Genomic DNA, 21922 nt, shown 5'->3' with positions numbered 1-21922 from the left:
AGGAGGGAAAAGAGAGAAAGAAAAGTGTAGGAGAAATGATAAGGCGAACACCGAGATAGACAGACAAGAAGAATGCGAGGGAACACAGAGCTGAGAGAGAGAGAGAGAGAGAGAGAGAGAGAGAGAGAGAGAGAGACAGACAGACAGACAGACAGACAGACAGACAGACAGACAGACAGACAGACAGACAGAGACAGACAGACTGAATGGGTGCAGCATTCGAACGAGCACAGAAAAAAAAGTGTTTACAGGAGACCAGAGGCGGCCCCCCACATATAGGGTGAGGGCAAAACGTGAAAAAAGCTTTGAGGAGACTCCACTATCGCTCTCTGTCTCTATCTCTCTCTCTCTCTGTAAGTTATCCCGGATTAAGCGATGCGCGTTTCCCCTTCAATCCCTCCTAGAAGGCTCTCAAGTCAACTGGCGCAGAAAGACTGCCACAGAAAGGGGATAGGGTGCGTCGCTGGACTGACGAGGGGAAGCCGTCCTTCCACGTGGCGGCAACTTGCGCCGCAAGGGTAGAGATCGCTCGCGCAGCAGTGAGTCTCTCTTCCCTGACGGAGAGCTCCAGCTGAAGGCGCAGCTTATCCACGATGAAGGCCATGTATCGTGGAATTCCAAATGCGTCCGAAGCAGCAACTTCCGTCCATAGGTCCCTATACACCGCGGCTACAGCCTCGCTGCTGCTGTGGCGGAAGCAAAAGGCGGATGCTGCAACGTGCCCCCGCAGTTCTGCGTTGAACAGCTCACTGGCTCGCCTGAAGCATCGCAGGCAGCAGTTCGAACATCGCGACTCCTGTGAAAAAAGCGTCGGGTGAGAATGGGGCTCTAACTATGTACCCGGAGAAGAGAGCCGCTGCTGCTTTGCGGCGTCTGGATCCTCGGGGAAAAGAAGCGGAGGGGAGCAAAAAGGGGCATGCAAGTTGAACGGGGAAGAGTCTAGGCAGCAGTAGAGAAGCTCCGTCTTGTTCTCCGCAGGCTGCGCAGGGAGGACGGCGAAGGCGTGTGCCAAAGATGTAGGGAGAGAGATGCAGGATGCAGATAGAGTGGCTGGACCTGGAAACGTGGAGGAGGGCGTTGCCAACGCTGAGCTGCGTTTCCACTCTCTCATAGACTTCGAGACAGTCGGGGGAGGGCAGTTGCAGCAACTGCTTCTCTAGCACCTGAAGTCACAGGCAGTCAGCAGGGGGGGCAGGCACCACTGAAGGAGGCCAGGGAAGCGGCAGAGAAGAGAAGCTAGACAAGCGCATCAGAAGAGCCTCCTTAGAGCGACGGTCGTGTGGTGGGGGTGTTGAGGAGCGTGGCGAGGGCAAGAGCTTTGCCTTGCCGCGGTGGAAGCCAGTGGAAAGGGCAGCACAGCTCAGCGCCGAGAATGCAAATGCAGAAATGCAAACACACGTGCAGGGTGACAAAGAGTTGGCGCAGCCTCGCAAAAAGAGTCCATAGAGTTTACGAAGGCTGAGACACAGTCCCCAGGCGTCTAAAGCCTATATGTGGGGGGGAGAGGATGTCAGTTGCGCAAGGTTGAAGTAGGGGCGAAGCAGCTCGTCGCCACGTTTAGACAACCCATTGAACATCCATTGAGCACACCAAGACATGCCTCGCACGCACCTCCTGCATGGCCTTCGAATTGGCAAACTTGCAAACAACCGCGAAGGCTTCAATGGCTGCCCCCCTAACGGTGGGGGAGGGGTCTAGCAGACTCCGTGCGAGAGCCTTTAGGAGGCGCTTAGCGTGGACAGACACCTCAGGAATCTTGGCTCCCCACTCGTCGAATAGCGACGACACGAAGAAACAAACGCCGCATCGACTCGCCACGCCGAGGCTTCCCCGCAGCTTTTGTACCAAAGGCGGTATCAGCGATCCCACAGCACTCAGATCCATTTGGCGTGCCTGAGGAGAAAGGCACACCCTCCAGGAGCAGCAGCAGCAGTTTCCACAGCGATGCAGCACCAGACGCATGGGGAAACAAGCAGCAGCGCGAGGCAGACGCAGCAGCATTCCAGCAAAACGGCGGAAGCTGGCGTGCCGCTTCCAAGCATGCAGCGGGAGCTCCTTCAGCAGCAAAAGCGGGAGATGAGACACCTGGACGTCAGCCGCGAACAGGGAGAGAAAGGCTCTGAAGGGGGATTTGGCCATTCGAAAAAAAAGCGATTTCACAGCAGGCAGCAACGCACAATGTCTTTGAGGATCTTTGCTGCCCTGCCCGTCTGAGAGAGTGACACCCTCGTCCTTTCAAAATCCTTCTGCGAGACGCCGTGAAGTCGCTCGGCGTGAAATTGGTGGAAGGCGAAGGCACGAGGTTCAAAAGCTCCCAGTCCCTCGATAAGGAAGACTACCAACGGCACCAACCAAGCCTCCGTATCGTGAGTAGAGGGGGTGTCATCAGCGGCAGTCTCACTGCCTCCTTTCTTCTCCGTGCAGCTGCCATCATCTCCGGGAGTAAGTGTTGCAGAGGAATGACGCTTAGAACGCCTGCGCCTTTCTGCCGCGAAACAGTTGCCCACGCACTCCCCCAAGACATCCAGACAAAGGATGCGGATCTGCAGCGGTGAGAGCAGCAGAAGCAGCAGCAGCACCATGCAAAACGAGAGGTAACACACAGATTCTTCAAAGTTTCCGCGCGCACAGCACGGTGCACCCCGCTCAACGCCATCTGCTGCTCAGGCTGTTTCTCTCTCTTTCTCTCTCTATTGTTTGTCTGTGTCTCTCTCTGTCTCTCTGTCTGTTTGTCTCTCTGTCTGTTTGTCTCTCTGTCTGCTTGTCTCTCTGTCTGCTTGTCTCTCTGTCTGTTTGTCTCTCTGTCTGTTTGGCTGTCTACTCAACGCCCCCGCGCAGAACATCCGCCTCCGCGCTGCCCTCCCCTTGAGTGCATGCATGCATGCGTAAAAACACGGTTGGAGAACTGCTGCGATGCAGCATGAACGTGGCAACACGGCATGCACATTCCCCACGACAAAGGCCGTCTCAGGAGCCATGGAGGATCGCTCAAAATGGGAAAAATGGATGACCAATTGTCTGGCTTGCAGCGTGCTGTCTGTCTGCCCCCTTTGGATACGCATGCATGTGCAGCAGGTTCCGAAAGAGGCGAGCTGCGCTTACCTCTTTGTTGCCGCTGTGTGCTTCGCAGACTTTCTGCAGCAAGTTCACCGAAGCCACCAGGGGGCGACCCTCGCAGCAAAGCTCCCCAGTGAGAGCTCTAAGAGTTCTTCCAAGGAGCCTTGCTGCTGCGCGCACTTCGTCTACGATATCGTCGAGACAGCGGGCAGCAGACAACCACAAGTCTTCGAAAAAAGGCTTTATTTCTGTCCAGTCGTGCCCTGCGCAACGGTCGAACGCAAACACGCCTCCACAGACTGACACACACTCACAAGCAGCCACACAGCCAACCCACCCGCACATGCCAAGCACTACCACCCACAGCAGATCTACATCCTCCTGAAGCCGCTAAGAGCCCTCTCGGCTAACAGCACTGAAAATATTTCGCTCGCCGATGCATGCACGCGCCGCTGCTGCATGCGATGGCACCAAAGCTTGCGGAGAAAAGAGGCACCAGCAGCAGCGGTATTAGCAGCAGCAAAAGCAAAAGCAGCAGCAGTAGCGCTATTAGCAGCAGCAAAAGCAAAAGCAGCAGCAGTAGCGGTATCAGCAGCAGCAGTAGCGGTACCTGCAGCAGCAAAAGCAGCAGAAGCAAAAGCAACAGCAGTAGTACTAGCAGCACCAAAAGCAGAAGCAGCAGCAGCAGTATTAGCAGCAGCAAAAGAAAAAGCAGCAGCAGAAGCAGCAGCAAAAGCAGAAACAGCAGCAAAAGCACTACCAGGGGGCAAGAAGGCAAGTTTTTCTTCGAGGCAAGCTCACCTTTCAGAATGTCTGAACCTGCTTTGCATGCAGCTTCTCGGAGCAGCTGGTTGGGGCCCTGCAGACACCTGACAATCTGTCTCACGACCAGCTGCCATGGAGACTGCTGATTCTGCTCACGCTGCTGCCTCTGCTGCAGTGCCAACATGAAGGGGTTGCGGGGAGCACCGATAGCTGTGAGCTCTGCAACGGAGGAGATGCCATACACTGCCTGCACACATGGATTCCAGACAATTACCCGCACAGACGCATCGTGAGTCACCTCCGTCGCAAGCAAATCTGCGAAAAAAGACCGTTTGAACGTTGGAATTTTTTCCAGGGCGAACACAAAGGCTCCACAAAGAGCTTCCGCGATTCTACGCCTCTCTGTTGTGAGACGCAGACTTTCCCCCTTCCTCTCTCTCTCTTTATACGTGTGGAGTATCGATCTCAGCCTCCATGTTGCCGCTGCCCCTGTGTGTGTTTCCACGAGCTGCACAACCCGACGTTTTCCCCCTGCGCAGTCACTTCCGTGCTGCTGCTTCTGTTTTCACGGACGTGTCTCCCAAGGATCCGTCTCAAACGCATGCCTGCCCCCTTTTCGCCTCGCCTCCCTGCTGCGGCATGCGAAGTGTGACGCTCACCTGCGAAAGCATCTCGACAGACTCCCTGAGAGGCACCGTGGAATGCCAGAAGTATACGGAAAAGGAAAACAGCAGAGAGAGGGGGCAGCTGAAGCGCAAAGCAGACACCTGGCCGTCCACAGCCAACGCGTCAAGCTCTTCTTCTTGTTCTGCTGCTCCTCTTCCTCCTCTTCCTCCTCGCGCTTCCCCTGCGTCTTGTCTTTGCTGAGGGGCCAGTACTGCAGCTGCCTCGGGAGGTTCTGCGGCTGATTCTGCGTCTGCCAGCCTACCACTGCTGCTGTACGTGCGGAGCAGCGGCTGTCGGAGTTGCTGGAGACAGAAGGCTGGAACGGAGACATCGCATGCAGCAACGCAGAGAAAATCCACGAAAAGAGGCGGCAAGGGCTGATCTAGCAACGCATACACCGCAGCAGCATGGCCACCATCGCGTGCTGCCTGCAGAAGCTGCCGCAGCAACTTGATGCGAGCAGCACCAGCATCAGCGTCGTTCAGCTCTGCTGCTCCTGTCCTCGAAGGCTGCCGCTCAGCTCCTGAGACGTCGCCTCCGCTGCTGTTTTTCTCCCTCTGCTGCTGTTTCTGCTGATGGTGCACTGAGAAGCCTTGCATCTTGAGAGCCTGCTCGGTAGGGCTCACAGAAATTCGAGAACCAACGTAGACAGACAACTCGCGCAACAGCATATCCTTCAAGCTGGCAGTTCTCTCCTCGCAACGAGTGGCTCCTGTTGCAGGGACTGCTGGCGCTGCTGTCGCTGTTTCCGCCAAGATCCTTGCCTGTGCTGCTGCTGCCTGGGGTGCTGCTGCTGCCTGGGCTGCTGCTGCGGCTGCTGCTGCTGCATCCTCGGAGGCGAGACACGCAGCCACGAGACAGCGGCTCAAGCCCCTCCACGCGCACTGCCCGACAAACACATCGGCATCTCCTACTCTGGAGAGGAAAATCCGCTGGAGCAGCAAGAGCAAAGCAGCAACTTCCGGCAGGTGCTTCGCATGCAGCAGCAGCGCGGAGAGCCAGCAGACAGCCGAACTAGACACACGAGGCCATAGTGAAGCCTTCAGTCGAGGCGAAGAAAACACTGCGTGTGCCAACTGCGTTTCTACTCCGCTTTTCTCTGCAGCAACGGCTGCTGCAGATTCCACAGCGGCCGAAGCCGCTGCTGCATCTTCCTCCCTCGGTGCAGCCTTTTTACCCTCTGAAGAATCAGCCAGCTGTTGCAACTGCGCCAGCTGCAAGACCAGCAGTAAGACTTGATTTGTCTCGCTGGCGAGGACTGCCTCTTCTCTCGCGTCTGCGGAAGCGGCTGCAGCAGAGCGCATGCGATGCAGTTCGAGCACCAGCCTCACGACAGCAAGAGCCGCTGCAGAGCGAAGCGAAGGCGAAACAAGAGACGCTGTCTCCATAAGGGCCGCTACAACACGGCGGTACTGCTGGCTCCACACTGCAGCCTCGCTGCTGCCAAGCCGGCAAGCGTTGATTGCACACAGGCTCCCTAGAAAAGCGACTGTCTGCAGGGAAGCGTGCAGCACCAGCAGACCAGTCCGCTGAGAGGTGTCTGTACAGGATCCACAGCAGCGCACAGCGTCCAGAGCACACAGATGGGGAGCAGCAGCAGCAGCAGCAGCACTGTGCAATGGCAAAAGCAGCCACCTTGCGCTTCAAAACAAGACTAGCAGCCACAAAGGGCAGAAACACCCCCGCAAGTGCTCGACAGCAGCAGACGCACTTGCTGCAGGCAGCAGAAGCTCCGTGTCTGCAGCGGCACAGTGGCGCAGACCAGCCTTCGAGATGGCGATTAGAAGCGAAAGCAAAGAATCCACTGAGGCGCTGTCTTTGTTCTGCTCCTGCGACGAGGGTTGCTGCTGCTGCCTTGGGGGTAGCGATTGAAGCGCAGCGAGCACTGCAGGAAAGTAGAACCTCAGAGCTTGTGCCAGCGCCTCCAGGCTGCACAGCAACATCGCGTCAGTCCATGACTGGGCATACACAGCGAAAGCAGAGACAGCCGTTGCCTGTGGCTGCTCGCCTAGGGGAGGCTGCGCAGCGGCAGCTTGCGCTGCTGCTGCAGCGTCGTCATCGCGGCAGTACGCAGCAGTCCACAGGTGAAAGTGCTGCAGCACGACAGAGACTGCCTGCGAAGCGACGCTGTTCTCTGGAGCCTCGCTGCTGCCGACAGCGCAGCTGCTCTTTTCCCTCGCTTCCGAAAGCGCGCCTCCCACAACCACGAGACTGCCAGCGAGCTCTCCCGGCAAAGGCAGTCGCTGTCTTTGCGTCTGCGTTTGCTGTTTTTCTTGCTCACGCACAGCCAGTCCTGTGTGCTGCTGCACGGCATCCTTCAGATGCAGGAGGAGAGGGTCGGAAGGGAGGCTTCCTCGCTCTCCCAGAGAACAGCAGCACTGCAGGCTTGCTGCAAAGGCTGCCTCCTGCTGCAGCAGCTGTTGCACATCCACGAGCCTCCCCGAAAGAAAAGGCAGAAAGGCAGCAAGAAGCCTCTCGTGATCCGACTCTTGGGGGGTACGCTGATGCACTGAAGAGGCGAACATCCGCAACAAATCGGCTGCAGCTCTTCGCGCGTCTTCTCGGGTGCACTGCACCGCCTTGAGGGCCCTTCCCTGCTTCTTCTTCTTCGCTGCTGCCGCTTTCTCCGCAGCAGCTGCAACTGAGCCAGCCGCCAGAGGCGCAAAGAGCACTGAAGAGAGCAGCAGGGGCACCTGCACAGACAGCAGCGACGGCAGTGCCGAGACTCCCCCATCGCAGCGGCCGTTCTGCCGCTGCTGTAGCTGCTTTTCCCACTTCAGCAGTCCCTTCCAGCATCGGCAGAAGGCGCAGCGCATGGCGTCAGTTAGCGTCTGGTCCGCTGGTCTTGCTGCCAGCAGTGGAAAGAGAAGAGCTGAGAGCAAACGCATGTCTTCTCCACGAACGTCGAAGCAACTTGCCGTTGCAGCAAGCGCAGGAGCCGTGCCCTCCGCCAGGCGCAGCTTCTTCAACGGCGAATCTGGGTCAGACGATGCTGCTGCTGCATCGAGTGTAGCTGCAGCTCCTGCAGCTCCTGCTGCTGCCTCTTCTTCTGGCTGCGTCCGCTGCAGCTGCCTTCCGGCACGAAGGCTTCTCCCCAGGTGCAGCTCGGCGTGCAGCAAGTCCGATAGACGTTCCACCAGAGCCAGTCGCACCTCAGCCGCCGATTCTAGAGACGCGTTCGTAGCGGCAGCGAGCTGCTGCTGCACTTCGTGTGCATCCACGTAGAAGGGAGATATCGCAGGTTTGTGGATCCCATAGGGCGTCACCTCCCCTGGCGTGGCCATGTCTTTCTTGGTGCAAAAGCGAGGCAGCACGAAACTCAGCAGCGCAGAAAAAGAGGGGGTCCCCTGCCGCTCGCATTGCTGCAGCAGATCTGCGGCTACCTCGGCTGCATTTGCCTCTTTTGATGCTCCGCTACTGCTGCTGTTGATCCTGCTCTGGTTGATGCACAAAAGGCAGTAGAAGCTGCGGCGGAGAGGACAGCGCAAGAATGCAAAGGAGACAGGAAGCTCTGACAAGCAAGGGGAAGGGGGGCATGCATGCAGCCTGTGTCTCAGGTGCTGCATCGCCGGAGACGCCTGCTTACCTGTTGGCGGGGTGGAAGGGGGGAAAAGCTTTGGAGGCTAGCCGCAACGCTTCCTGGAGCATCAGCTGTTGAGGTGCTAGAGCCGAGAGGTCTGCGCATGCGCCTCCGTTCGACTCCTCTGCAGCCGCGAACGGGGGGGAAGAAGAGGCGTCCTTCTCGCTTCTGTCTGCTGTCGGCGATACTGGAGGAGATGCGCCAGTAGGGGGGTTCAGCCAGAGAGCGACGGTCCAGTCGAGAAGCGCAACAAGCTGCCCCTCAAGACGGTCGTGGTGCTGCTGCAGCTCTCCAATCAGCAAGTCCTCTGGTTGCTTTCCCTGTAGCTGGAAAATAGCCTCTCTCAGCGTTTCTAGCCGCATCGCTAGCCAATCTCCACAGCTGCGCAGCGCCTGAAGTGCGGAGGGAGTGGTGGGAACGTCCACTGCAGCACTGAGTGAAAGTGCAGCAGAAGCTGCCCACCGACTTTGCGGCTGCGCCTTGGTCGCTTTTTGCTGCGCATCGGCTTCAACAGCGCGCGGCACCAGCAGCAGCAGCTGCTGCAGCAGCTGCAGCATGGTTTCCGTCAGCGGTGCAGCAGCCGAGTTTCCCGAGCGCGCTTCGTCTTCTCCGCCTGGCACGAGAGAGCAGCCGAGACGACAGCCGCTGCTACCAAGCGGCGAGAAAGGACAGACGCGGCAAGCCGTGGAAATCGCCTCCAGGAGAGGAGGCAACAGCTGACGCGTCGCAGGCTGCAGCAGGATATCGGCTGCACTGCGGGGACGCATGTGGGGAGGCAGAATCTCCTGGCTCAGCTTGAAGACAAGGTCAGGGGAGACTACAGAATCCGCAGCGAACACTGCGCCATACAAGCGAATCATCCGCTCAAGCAGCAGCTCGCCGTCGGAGACGACGAGACTGCCGTCTGCAGCAACTCCAGCCGGCTGGAGGCAGCATTCTGCGAAGATATCACTGGCCGATGGCGCCGCTACCAACAGCAGCTGCTCGACAGACTGCGAAAGGAAGTTGAGCACCAACCCCCCAGCCTCCGCTACTGTGGAGCACAGCAAGCGCGAGCGTCGCTGCTGCCGTCCTCCATCGTTCGCGGCTTCCGTGGTGACGTCAGCAGCTGCTCCTGCATGCACTTCGCAGACGAACCACCGCTGGAGACGCAAGCACCACTGCAGCAGAGAGAGGGAAGCTCTAAAGCGTACAGCTGGCTGAAGACTGCTGACTCCCCACTGCAATGCCAGCTGCAACAAGCCCAGCGCCTCCCACTGTAGCTCCAGCACGGCAAGACAGTGCCGCTGCTCTGCGGCTGCTCTGCATTTCGCAAGCTGCAACAACAGCTTTTCTTGCAGCTTGGCGGGCAGGGGACCCCTGGCTTCTTGCATGCGCCGAGTTGCCGAGCTGAGCAGCAGCAACTGCTGCTGCTGCTGCTGCAGAGGGTGCTGCTGGGGAAGCGGTCTCAGAGACACCAAATCAAACAGCAGCTGCAGCAGCAGCTCGTCGTCTCCATGGCTCTGCATGCACAGTTGACATTGCAGCGCATCCATCCAATTGAGGCGGGTTGGCAGCTGCCTTTGCTGGCGCTGTCTCGCCTCCGCTGCCCGCTTCAAGAGCATCGGCAACACGCTGCAGCATGCCTTAAAGAGGAGATTTCAAGGTTAATAAGTACGGCGACGGCACACAGCGACAAGCTGGAGACAAGGTTCTGAAGGAAAAGAGGCAGTAGCAGTAGCAGCAGTAGCAGCAGCAGCAGTAGCAGCAATAGCACTAGTAGCAGCAGCAGCAGTAGCAGCAATAGCACTAGTAGCAGTAGCAGCAGCAGCAGCAGCAGCAGTAGCAGCAATAGCACTAGTAGCAGTAGCACTAGTAGCAGCAATAGCACTAGTAGCAGCAGCAGCAGCAGCAGTAGCAGCAATAGCACTAGTAGCAGCAATAGCACTAGTAGCAGCAGCAGCAGTAGCAGCAATAGCACTAGTAGCAGCAGTAGCAGCAGCAGCAATAGCACTAGTAGCAGCAGTAGCAGTAGCAGCAATAGCACTAGTAGCAGCAGCAGCAGCAGCAGTAGCAGCAATAGCACTAGTAGCAGCAGCAGCAGCAGCAGTAGCAGCAATAGCACTAGTAGCACTAGTAGCAGTAGCAGCAATAGCACTAGTAGCAGCAGCAGCAGTAGCAGCAATAGCACTAGTAGCAGCAGCAGCAGTAGCAGCAATAGCACTAGTAGCAGCAATAGCACTAGTAGCAGCAATAGCACTAGTAGCAGCAGCAGCAGTAGCAGCAATAGCACTAGTAGCAGCAGCAGCAGTAGCAGCAATAGCACTAGTAGCAGCAGTAGCAGCAATAGCACTAGCAGCAGCAATAGCACTAGTAGCAGCAATAGCACTAGTAGCAGCAGCAGCACTTACCGCAGCAGCGAGGCGAGTCAGCGCAGCATTGCACGGATCCGAAACGGAAGCAAACGGAGCAGAACTGCCAATCAACAGTGGCGCTAGGATTGCTGGAGGAAGACGCAAGTCTTTTTGCAGTTTCTCGAGTACTGATGTTGCTGGAGCACTTAGTTGTACTGCTGTCTCTGGCACCTTGACAGACGATGGAGGATCAGAGACTTCTCCGGCAGAGGCGGAAAGGGCGACGGCTGCAGCTGCTTCAGCAGCTTTCTCGTCTACAATAGGGACCGCCTTCGTCGCTTCTGTCAGCAGCAGCACTGCTCGCGTCTGATAAAGCACTAGCTCCTGTCGGGAGAGCTTGCAGTTCTTCTCCCACAGCTGCAAAGATCCTACAGAGACGCCCTTGGCTCCTGCGCGTGCGGAGGTGGCAGCAGCAGCAGCTGCTGGTGCTGCTGCTGCTGCTGCTGCTGACTCTGTCGAATTCGAAGCGACTTCTGGAAGGCCAAGAATACTCGTAAACCCATACGTAAGAGAAGAGTCAGCCTTGCTTTTGAAAGCCTTCTGTCCACGCTTCTGCTCTAGCTGATGCAGCACATTCCCCCAGTCTCTGCTCCGTACAAGCTGCAGAGCCAACTGCTGAATGGCTGCTTCCTTTTCTTCCTTTTTTGCTGAAGAGGCGGTGGAAGACTCCGTGCCGAGCAGCAGCAGCAACTCACACATCGCCTGCAACACTGCCAAGAAAGCGCCATTTGGCTTGCTGCAGCAGGGCAGCTTGGTGCTGGTGATGCTCGCTGCAGCGGTGCTCGCTGCAAGGATCTCAGTCTTCTGAGAGGCCATGAAGCTCAGGATGCGCAATGCAGATGTGTTGCTGCTGCTGCTGCTACTATTGGGGTGGAGCGTTTGCAGCACCTTAGGGGTTGCCAAGCACTCCAAGAGCAGCAACAGCATCTTGGGGTAGCTGCTGCTGGCTGCCCACTCTTCGTAGTTCTGCAGCAGCAGCAAGCCTAGAGAGGAAAGCTTCTCCACGTCTCTCCGACGTACAGCTACAGAGAGGAACAAGGGAACAATGCCTCTCGCGACAGGAAGGTTGCCAGGGCGAAGGGGAGGCAGTCGCAGCTGCTGCAGCTGCGACTGCAGCTCCTGTTGCTGCTCCCCCGTGCGCTGCTGCCGCTCTGCTGCGGCCAAGAGAGACACAAGCTCCTCCGCAGGGATGGGTACCTCGGCTGCTGCTTCCTTCGATCGACGCAGGCAGCTGTTCACGATGGCAATAACCTGCATGCAAACACGCGCAAGACGGGGTGCACCTGTGTCCACAATTCCTCCCTAGGCTCTCGTCGTCTTGTCATTGCTCCTGAAGAAGCTCGCGCATGCATACATATATTCATGCGCATGTTGTTACAGCAGAACAGGGGCCAGCAGCTTGCCTTGGGTAGAGACAAGGGGGGGCATGTCATCAGCTCAAGGAACGCTCGAGGAAGCAGCTTTGCTACCACTGTAACGAGGGCTTCATCGCTGCACAAGCTGAGACGCAGTGCCGTCTGTTCATACTCCGCATTTTTGGCCTGCAGCAATGCGCTGTCGCTGCTCGCTGTAGCACCAGCAGCCGCGGCTGCTGGTGCTGCAGCCGCTGGCTGTGCGGGATCCATCGATACACGCTCAACAATGCCTCAAGGTAGATTGCACAACATAGGCTAGCAATGGAAACATAGAGCCCAGGGTTTAGGCGTAAGGGGTGGCAGGCTCAGCAGTGGTCCTGTGCGCTGCCCGCAGGTGTATTCGGAGGTTGCACACACACTGCCTGAAAGAGTCATGTGTCTTCTTTCGGCCCCTTATACTATTCAGCCAGCATCTTTTGAAGCGTTTCTTTATGAATGGTTTTCTCTACCTCTTCTCCAGAGAGCGGCAGATCGCCCTGCCGCTTCTGTCGGCGGCTGCCCGCTGCATGCAGATCCATAGGACACCTTCTCCCTTCAGGTTCGTTTTTGCGGACTCATTTCCCTAATTTCAATGCCACTGCCTGGAAATCACGTCTCCAAGGCCAACCAGTCTTAGAAGATCTTACCTTTCTCTTGTATTATCAAGCTTTGCGGCAGAAACTCAGGCCTCTTTTGAGCCCTGGCTGGGCTGGAGAATCATGATGAACTGTCTGTAAAAAAATGCCTAGAGAGCGCTCAGCATTAGCAGAGCCGTATGTGCCAGCTGTTTGTTCTCCTATCAGGGCTACGCCTTCGCTGTGGCATAGCGCCTCAGCTTCAATTCTGTGAAGCGGTTTCTGCAGCAGCAACAGAAGCGACGCCAGCCTAGCCACCTGCACCAGCCTCAGCGCATCGTCAAATATCGCGTGTCAGCGAGCTGTTGCAGCTGTCGGAGCAGCGGCAGCAGTTTCGTACAATCGGCAGTGCAGCGAGTTCAGGGGAAATCAAACCCTGTCCAACCCCCACATGCAGCAGGCAGCGAGGGCGACTAAGCAGCGCCTCGGCTGCAGCATGCAGAACTTTGAGTGCAGCTTCGGGGCTTGCTAACACCAACAACAGCAGCTGCCTATGGCGTTAAAGAAGGACCATACCACCTTGACGCCACTGGATGCTGCAGAAAGCGGCACTCCGCATCTACTGCTGGACACACTATCGCAGCAAAATCAACAGGCCCCACTATGGCATCCACACTCTCACCACAGGGATCGAGACGTGCAGCAAGAGATCCAACAGGAGCGGGAAAAGCATAACTCACACGGAGAACACGTGCAGCAGGAGCAGAACAAACGCGTGAAGCGTCGACATGTGTGTGAGGGGTGTGGGCGACCCTCCTCTGTGTGCTACTGCAGCACTGTCAGTGGACGGGAGCTCAATCTCTCAGACCCTTCTGTCTCTGCCATAGTGGATAGAGTCTTAGTTTTTCTGCATCCCCTGGAGAGGAAAAGGAAAAACGGATCTTTGCAGGTGCTGCAGCGCCTTGTCAAGGGCATAAACATATGGCCTCATCGAAGGCCTGGCTGTTGCCCATTTGCTTCTGAGCAGCAGCAGCAGCAGCAGCCGCACCGAGCGACTCCTCAGGCAGAAGGGTGTCAGAGTAGTGCTGAGGCAGAGAGGGTTGGTGAGACGCTGCAGCACACTGTGGACAGGACTGTTGCATCCGCCACGCTCAAGGAGACTCTGGCAGTCTCATCCGTCGAGGCGGTCTTAGAAAACGGAAATCGACAAGACCAGAAGCAGCAGGGGCAGCAGCAGCAGGAGCAGCACCATCATCTATGTACTCGCGATGGCATCGCCTTGTGCGACACTTCACGGATGGTGCTCTTGTTCCCCACAGAGTCGTCTCTGCCTCTTGGAACGGGCAGTCTTCCCCTCCGCCTGCCCATTACGCTGTTGGCTATTGACGGCACCTGGAAGGAAGCCAACGAGATGCTTCGCGCTGCACCGTGGCTGCAGCAGCTGCCAGCCGTGCATCTCCCGCACAGTCAAGTACTCCCCGTAGAACAGGGAGACCCTTTAGAGGGTGTTTCCTCTTTTGCCACAGCCAGTGGCAGGAGTACCTGCAGCACAACGAGAAGTGAGAGCTGCGAGGAAGCACTTCGTGTGTCAGGGGCATATGGGCTGATTCGAACACCCCCAGCACGCGTTGCGGCAAAAGGAGGTGTCTGTACAGCCGAGGCTATTGCAGAAGCTCTGGCTATCCTGGGCCGCTGGGGTCGCACCACTGCGCCCTCTCTTCTGCAGATAGCCGACACAACTAGACAGACCCTACAGCGCATAGTTGCTCTACAGCAACAAATGCGAAAACAAACCAAGAACTCCGAAAACACACTGGACAGTGCAATTGGTGCGAAGGGAGCAGCAACCCCCCGCCGCCCGTCGTCTTGAATCGGCATTTCCAGAGGGAGGAGACTTTTTGGCGTGCTTTTCAAGCTCTCAAACTTTGCGGGAACCCTTTGCGCCTTGCATCATCAAGAACCAAAATATTTGTTTTTTTCATGGCCCACATGTGACTCCAAACACATGGGGAGAACACCGGCGGCTTAGGCACATCTAAGGAGCGACACGGTTGCAGAAAAGCTTTTTTTTGCGTGTTCAGTGCCACATGCTTTGCACTAGTGCGCATGTTCTGAGTTGCAGTGCAAGGCGCTGAAACTTCCCTGGGTGCAAAAGTTCTGGCACCAATGCAGTGTTAGTAGAGGTTTAAACTGTGCTCTTCTACCCGTGAGGCTTGACACTCCTAGCTCCCCGCCCCTGTTGCCCTTTTCGCTCGCCTAAGATCTTCTTCCTACTCACTGAAACCTACCCCCTCTAGACTGTTCAAAGGCTCTTCTAGTTGGACCTAGGGCACCGTAGAAAGGATGTTCCTCCATCCCGATGCGGCGGGAAACAGCCCTTGTACAAGCAACTCTGAAGGAACATGCGCCTAGTGCCGTCCTCATGTTCCTCTGCCGTCCGATCCCTGCCTTCCGTAGAAATAGTCCTTTAAGGAAAATTAAAGAGTTTTATTCAACCTTTTTTCACCAGAGATGCTTCGACATTCCGTTGTCTCTCAGCATGGACCGGCTTACCAAGGTACCTGCTTTACTGGGAATATATCGAAATTTCCCGAAGCTCTATGGCCAGCCTGTTGCTTGTATAGGCCCCACCGTGTCTGCCACTGACTGCAGCCTGCGACGGAGGAGGGGCCTCCCTGGCCCCGCCAGCCTCCCTCTAGGGTGCCACGCTTACCTCCAGAGTACGTTTGTGCTCTTTAACACAAAAGAAGGAAGCATCCGTTATCGCGGAGACAGGAAAAAGATATTCGCACTCCTGCATCAATCAATTCAAGGCCACTGAGATCTCTCATAGCCTCTCTCCGGCTCGAGGCCTTTAAGGTCTCGTGCGCGTTTACTGGTCCTGCCTCCGTGATTGCCCAATCCGAAAAAGAGTCTCCGCTCCCCACGGTCCCTCTCCCTTCGCTCCTGCTCGCCCTGTTCGGCATCCGCCTTGCAGGTCGCCTGATGGGAGACTCGACTCGGATAGGCTTTAAAACTTCGGCTCTGATAATGATCCAACAAAGGGTCACTCTGGACGGATGAGGAGTGTCGTCCGTCCAGAGTCACCCTTGCTGCTCCCCACTGCAGCCTTGAAATATTTGAGGTAGATGTGCACAGCCAGAAAGAACAACACTCTTAGGGAAGGACAATAATCGGGGGGCAGGATCTGCTCCTTGCATCATACTGGCTACGGGTCACGGAAAAATGCCTCAAAAGAGCTCATTACTTTTCCAATTAATGGCCTTTTGCCACAAAACCGTCTCCCTAATTTCATGTCCCTCTTTTCCGGCTCCTCGCGGGAAACTTCCCGTGTGCGTCTTGCTTTGTTGCTTCCCGTCGGGGTCATGTGGCCATGCCTACACGTAATCGACAATCCACAAAACAGCAATGCTCGCCGAGCCAATCTTCAAACCTCATATTTCGCATCATGCTCCCCCCTTGCAGCTCTTCGCACACGAGCTTTCGCCAGCGCAAGAAGCCAGTCAATAATCTAGGCTCAAAGAACTACAAAATATGGTAGCAAAAAGCCACCCCGCCACCATCAACTTTTGCGTGTCTTCCCGGCTACCTATTTCCCCACTGGCGTGCGCTCAGTCTTCTTCTTGTGCTGGCCCTTAAATCAACAGGCCTCCCTGTCTTCTGCGCTCTACTAGGCAAGCAACGTCCGTGCATCTATTCTCAATAAACGTCGTGCTCACTCCCCCATCCATCCGTCAGACGTTGGAAGCTGCAGATGGGGCAGCACTGCCGACCGATTCCTTGGTAGACGCCTGGTCATCAATCTCCGCATGGGGTTTTTGCGACCCCGCAGGTTCTGTAACGTCCTGCTCTAACCACTCGTACAGAGACGGATCCACATCCTTCGATCCCGAGTCTGCCAGCATTTTGACCTGCCTCTTGCCGTGTGCAAACACTTCCTCTACCCACTGGCGCAAGTCTTCCATTTTGATAGACTTGAGAGCATGACCGTCATCTGCTCACAGCACAGCGAAACAGCTCCACAAGCGCGCACACCACAACCCCCGTAAACAGCACCGACCCCATCAGCTCCTCTGACCGGCATGCAGCAGCGTCCGCAGAAATGACACAGCCTGTCTTCCCCATACCAACACCCACACCTCCCGTTTGGTAGGCCCCTTCCCTTCTATCCATACAAAACGATAGCGTCTCTCGCTTTCTTCCTGCCCGCGTGCTATCGAGCACACCACCCAGCTCAGTAAACCTTCTTTCCGAGCATTTTACAAGACAGGAAATGCCTCACTTATCACTTCTAGACGGCTGCGTCCTGGCCCAGCGGCCGTCTCTAGGAGGCGGATCGAGTCGTCTAGGGGCACAGTCTTGTCGCCAGATCCATGAACAATGAGGACGTATGGAATTGCATGCAAGGTGAAGACATTGCGCAATCGCATGAAGCGTGCATACTGCTCATGCGCTGGTGACAGCAGCAGCTGCAAGGACCGAGACACGCACACCCAACGCAGCGCAGGCTTCACCGACACCTTCGCGGCTGCCGCTTCGAGTCACAATTGCACACAGTGCCGACTGGCTCTGCTGTCGAAGGATACGACTTCGTGTCAAAGAGGCTACAAACAAACATGCGAACCTTCGCTCTCGCCGTACCATCGGAACTTTTGGAACGTCCATGCTGAGTGCCACGACGGCACCGAAAGAAGTCGCAACAATGACGTTGGATCTCTGCTCCTTGAACTTCTTCTCGGCAATGCGGACCGCCTTCATCCACATGAAGTGGGTGGCCCCTTTCCCGCCAAGCCAGTACAGAAGCACCAAAAGAGCCATCTGCCAGAACACAACGGCGCGAACGCAACTAGCGTGAGGAAGCGGCAAAGGCAACCCGGTCCAACAAGCAACCAAACACGATATATATATATGCAGCGCACCCAAGAGCAACCAGCACATACACGAAGAGGCTTGACGCAGAAAAGGGGAGAAGCCGGCTAAGTCTGGGGAGGTAGTCTTGCAGAAGCAGCTAGTACCGACCACACCGGCAAAGAGTCCGCGAGGCACACACACAGCGAAACCTCTGGCTAGTGCCTCTCCAGCCGAGGCAGACAGAAGAAAAAGGAGCTCAAAGAAGAAGTTCAGTGCTCTGGACTTACCGCTCCCAGGAAGACTGATAGGCCTACATACCACTTGGCAAGCACGGCAGCGGCTCTACGGGAGAGACACAAACACGAAGTGAGAAGACGGAGGAAGGACTACAACGCATGCTCGCCTAACGAGCGGCAGACTCCCGCAATATCCAGAAAGCAAAAAGCTGAGGATGGCGAGAGGACGCACTGGACAGACGTGAAGGGAAACTGTGCCTACATGCAAGCACTAAGCAGGATAATTGCCACGACCACAAAAATGAGGACAAACATCATGATGGTCTGTCTGGTCTTCAGGTTTGGAGCTTTAACCCTTTGCTTCCCGATAGCTTTTTCTAGCAGACGCTGCTTATCGCTGCCAGGGGCCGAGTCCAATTCATGGAGAAATAAGACTCTAAGCCCCTGATCCCCTCCGAGCGACGATGGTGACGAGGCAGCCATGGTGCACGCTTCTCTCAGGATTTAACAGACAAGATCCTGGAGGCGCTTAAAGCAATGACGAAGGTGAGGCGAAAACCGACTCAGAACGGACGATTGCTGGAAACTGGTATTTTGGGGGGTGCGATGGATGCAACTAGCTACTGGCTAAAAGGCCCCGAGCAAAAAGGTGCCTGGAGAGTAACAACAGCAACCGAACTTCCTGCTTTTTCTGCTGCTGATACTGCTGGCTGGAGTCGCTTACGCCGCTGCTGCTTCCTCCGGCCTTGGTGCAAGCCAAATGCAGTGCGCTGGATAAGTGTCCACTGTAATGGTAGAGGCAACCCTGGCGGGGAGCGTCGCTTCTTAGGGCTGAGGGGGTCCAGATACCTGTAGTTAAATAAACATATAAAATTTCCCACCAAGCTCCGAAATCCGCGCGAAGAAGCTGTCAATGCAGATGCCTTGCCCCAAAGAAGGAACCAAAGAACCAGTGGACGATCAGTGGATTGGTGATGGCTGTGGATCGCCTCAAGTGTGTGAAAGCTGCCCGCTGCATAAAAATTGACGAGAGGTCCTCACGATAAAGCAAAAAGGCACAGACAGACAGGCAGCTCCAGAGCGTTAGCTGGAGGTGTGTGTGGGGGTTGGTTGAGCCCAGCTATAAGGCTACCGCTCGTGAGGTTGAGAGCGAAGGCTGCTATGGCCACAAGAGTAAACGACTTCGATTGCTAAAATCTATCTTCAAGGCAGACCATCGGATCCATGTTTGGTGCTGCTGCAAAGCGCGTGCAACGCGCTGGCAGAGGAGTTCTACTCGGCACGATAGCACAGGCTTCGATATCCTGGTCTGGCTGTGGGGCGCATCCCCAGGAGCCACACGGAGAAAGGACAACCTCCCGGCAGAAATGAGCCACCTAAGAGCGCTTAATGACACAATGTAATTGAAAATATATAGAAGCAAACAAGAGGGGCAGAAGTACTGGCAAACACCTTCTCCGTAACCACAGCGAGCGGTGCTCACTGAAGGGATGGTATTGACCCACGTAGAAGAAGCGCACGGCTCGTCTTAACCTCTCTTAGGCAGAGAGGAAATACAAAATGTATAAGAGAATGCAATTTTACCTTTCTGTACGGTGTGAAGAAGGAGATTAGCACAAGCAGACGTCGCTGCTCAAATAGCACGCAACGAAACCCACGCGCAGCAGTGCGGGCTGTACAACAGCACTGGCCCACACGTGCTTTCCCACTGCTGCAGTTTCTCTGTGCATGCCTTCTATTTTCATTAAAAGATCCCCTTAAACGGCTCCATCCACCCTGTCTGCGCTGCCCTAGAGCACTGGGAAGCGCAATACTTTCAAAGAGACTGCCCTTGATCCCCCTTATCCCCCCAAGTGTATATGCGTTTACATCCAGGCAAAAGATTGACCTCTTGCGTCTCCAGTATTTGCATTTGCAAGGCTTAGGACCTTATGAGTTTCTTTGACCCCAGAAACACCGTTGCTCGCTTTAAGCAGAGCTCTCGTTGCGTGCGGCAAGCTCCACGGGGGCACTTCCTTACACTTCCTCTACATTAAACAGCAGCTTTGCTAGTCGCTAATTGTACGGACTCGTTTTGTTCGGTTTGTAACAGAACTGGGGTAGGCGCACACGTCCAGTACGAATGCTGGGTTAGTGGTCACTTGTTCACCGCATCATGAGCGCCATGGTCTGTTGACCCTCTTGTGCATCATCAGCATATTTTAACAAAGCCAGGTCGCCATGCCCAATTCACAAAATTAGCCTCCGCTTATACCTGACATGTGCATCGCTCTACTGAGATTCAGGTAAGCATTCCCGTGGATTGGTCATTTGCTTCGCTGGGCATTGTTGTTGTTGGAACATTCTTCATCTGAGGTCACCCTAAAGCCCACTCCAGGATCTCCACAAGAAGACACTTCAGTCCACATTCAATTCAAATTTAATAGAAAATTAATTACTGCTTCTTAAAAGAGCTTCCTCCTTCCCCTGCCCGCGCCCCTGTGAGAGGACCCAACACTAAGGTAGAAGGACAGAAAGTTTGATCGTTGCTGCATGGTGTGAGCTCTACCAGTATTCACAGATATTTGCACATGACATCGAGGGCAGATTCGCACAACATTGCGCCTGTCTCTATCGAGATCTCAGGACTTTGTATAATTAAGATCTACAAGGAGCGGGTCAATCAGTCAATCTTTTATTCATTCTTTCGGAACATAACCAGCGTAGTCAAAATTTGCCAAGTGTAGCTTGCCCCTCCCATTCGTTTCAAAGCATTCGCCCTTGTATTTCATGTCTGTCCGCCGAGACTAAGTGCGTGCAGGACAAAGAGTTCCCGCCCCACCGCTACTCCCCAGGCACCAAGAAGCAAGTACAATAGTGCAAAGAAGAACCAAAGGGGGGATAGTCCCCCAAGGACAGATTGGTGATAACAAACGTAAGCACCGTAGCCAGCACCAAGTGAGGAACCAAACTTACACGACGGCAGCGGCGCAATGACCCGCTCTCGTCAAAGAAGCGCTACACTGTGTACGCCTCCTGCTTTAGGAAATCAGGAAAAGTAGAATGTGTACTGGCAATCAAAATGCATATCATGTAAGAAGTGCCTTTGCTCCTCATTAAGGGATTTCAGTATTCAAATATGGCCGGCGCATGCAGCATAGTTGAGCTCAAAACCGCAGAAAAGCATCAGGATGAAGGTTAGACCGAAACGTCTGAGAGTGCCTGTGCATTAATGTGAGTGTAGAAAACAGTTGAAACATAGCAGTTGAGGGCCCTTAAACCAGTATTCATCTAGAAAGGTAGCTAGTTGAGGCAGAGCGTGCTGTGGGGTAGGAGAATTGACACAGGAAGAGAAGAATACCTTCCATGGCGACCAGTACTGTTGTAGGCGAAACAGAGCTGCAAATTATCCTGGAGGCAACAAAGCTCACCTCTGATCCCCCTTTAGGAACGTTGATATTTTCCCCCCTTTCGAAAGTAGCTCCTGTCTCGTGTGTCCTCGGCGCTCAATCGTCCTAGAATTTAGCGCTTCTACATGTCACCTCGGATTGTCCACCTCCACACGGGCCACTCGCCTGGCCGGCAAAGTTCCGCGAATAATCGAAGGAGCCTCAAAGCTTCTTTCAGAAGCCAATATTGCTAGCGGTGTGGCCCCTCCTGGCCTAGACAAAAACGATATAGTCTGCAAGAGAATTGGGTCCGAGCCACCAGACCAAACACGTGTTTGCTCAGTCACCTCTTGCAGTTCGAAAGGCAGGCCAGCTCCCAAGGACCAAATATCCGGGCTCAAAACACACAGGCTATCGCCGCTCATCATAATTCCGTGCTTTTGTCTCCTAAACTTTGTACATACACTCGCGTACCCTAGCTAGGTTTCCTTTGATCTTCCACTGCTATGGGAAGCACTGACGTTGGACCACCAGGTTTAGGCTTCGTTTGTAGAAGGAGTCCTCAATGTACGCCAAGGCTGCGCGAGAGCAACAGGTCTACTAGTAAGGTATTGTTGCATCATAAATTCACTCAACACAAGAAAGGGATTCAACCAAAGCAATTGGATTTATGGTAGCACAGAGCAGCAGATACTTTAGAAGAGTGCGCCTCGTGCGCTTTTGCCTGCTCCTTTGTCTCACGGTGGCTCGCAGTGGCCACGCTGTACTCGACGGGTGGACGGGTAAACGACAGGCACGTCTGCACGCATTATTGAGTATCGGATCCCTATCGCAATGATATTCCTGTGGAATTTGCCAAGCTTTCAGACATGAGTAGAGAATAGGCGAACTGCTTCCTGAGCCATGACAGAGCTGGACCAAAAAATGAAGTAGGTTTTTCTTCTGAGTTGATCTGCAACGATGTAGGTACGATCCTGACCCTTGGCCTCAGCCAGGCCAACATAATCAGTCCAAATCCCTTCAGAAGATATACGGCT

At 55.2% G+C, this 21922-nt stretch overlaps 3 protein-coding genes across 3 annotated transcripts; 1 reads left to right on the top strand and 2 right to left on the bottom strand.

Moving 5' to 3' along the window:
• Nucleotides 1-400: 400 nt before the first annotated feature.
• On the bottom strand, nt 401-12095 carry LOC34620095. Its single transcript, XM_026337923.1, is given in 11 exon segments — nt 401-758; nt 1057-1163; nt 1612-1893; nt 2178-2543; nt 3103-3320; nt 3859-4069; nt 4482-6028; nt 6200-7925; nt 8065-9570; nt 10459-11712; nt 11745-12095. Coding segments are annotated over 11 exon segments (7917 nt in total). The 5' UTR covers nt 12087-12095.
• A 998-nt stretch (nt 12096-13093) lies between these two features.
• On the top strand, nt 13094-14300 carry LOC34620094. Its single transcript, XM_026337922.1, has 2 exons — nt 13094-13159; nt 13191-14300. Exons 1-2 carry the CDS (start codon nt 13094-13096, stop codon nt 14298-14300), a joined length of 1176 nt encoding a protein of 391 aa, XP_026193707.1.
• Nucleotides 14301-15165: 865 nt separating this feature from the next.
• On the bottom strand, nt 15166-18000 carry LOC34620093. The gene is made up of 7 exons (XM_022733358.2): nt 17780-18000; nt 17569-17623; nt 17072-17248; nt 16713-16899; nt 16171-16424; nt 15678-15807; nt 15166-15428 (listed from the first exon to the last, which is right to left on the bottom strand). The coding sequence occupies exons 1-7, from the start codon at nt 17998-18000 to the stop codon at nt 15166-15168; spliced, it is 1287 nt and encodes a 428-aa protein (XP_022589438.2).
• Nucleotides 18001-21922: the final 3922 nt, after the last annotated feature.

The sequence above is a fragment of the Cyclospora cayetanensis genome, unplaced genomic scaffold, assembly GCF_002999335.1.
Source record: "Cyclospora cayetanensis isolate NF1_C8 unplaced genomic scaffold, CcayRef3 CcayRef3_contig_210, whole genome shotgun sequence".
NCBI classification, from domain to species: domain Eukaryota; phylum Apicomplexa; class Conoidasida; order Eucoccidiorida; family Eimeriidae; genus Cyclospora; species Cyclospora cayetanensis.
Note: the sequence above shows the minus strand (reverse complement) of the source record. Positions and strands in the feature narration are given on the sequence as shown.

Excerpts from the sequence above, each read along its gene's own strand:
- LOC34620094 (XM_026337922.1), top strand. The coding sequence starts at position 13,094 with ATGGCATCCACACTCTCACCACAGGGATCGAGACGTGCAGCAAGAGAT. Across the intron at positions 13,160-13,190 it reads ATCCAACAGGAGCGGGAAAA|GAGCAGAACAAACGCGTGAA; the intron begins GCATAACTCACA and ends CACGTGCAGCAG.
- LOC34620093 (XM_022733358.2), bottom strand. The coding sequence starts at position 18,000 with ATGGCTGCCTCGTCACCATCGTCGCTCGGAGGGGATCAGGGGCTTAGA. Across the intron at positions 17,624-17,779 it reads ATCCTGCTTAGTGCTTGCAT|AGCCGCTGCCGTGCTTGCCA; the intron begins GTAGGCACAGTT and ends TCTCTCCCGTAG. Across the intron at positions 15,429-15,677 it reads AAAGGCCATTAATTGGAAAA|TCGAGTCTCCCATCAGGCGA; the intron begins GTAATGAGCTCT and ends AGCCTATCCGAG.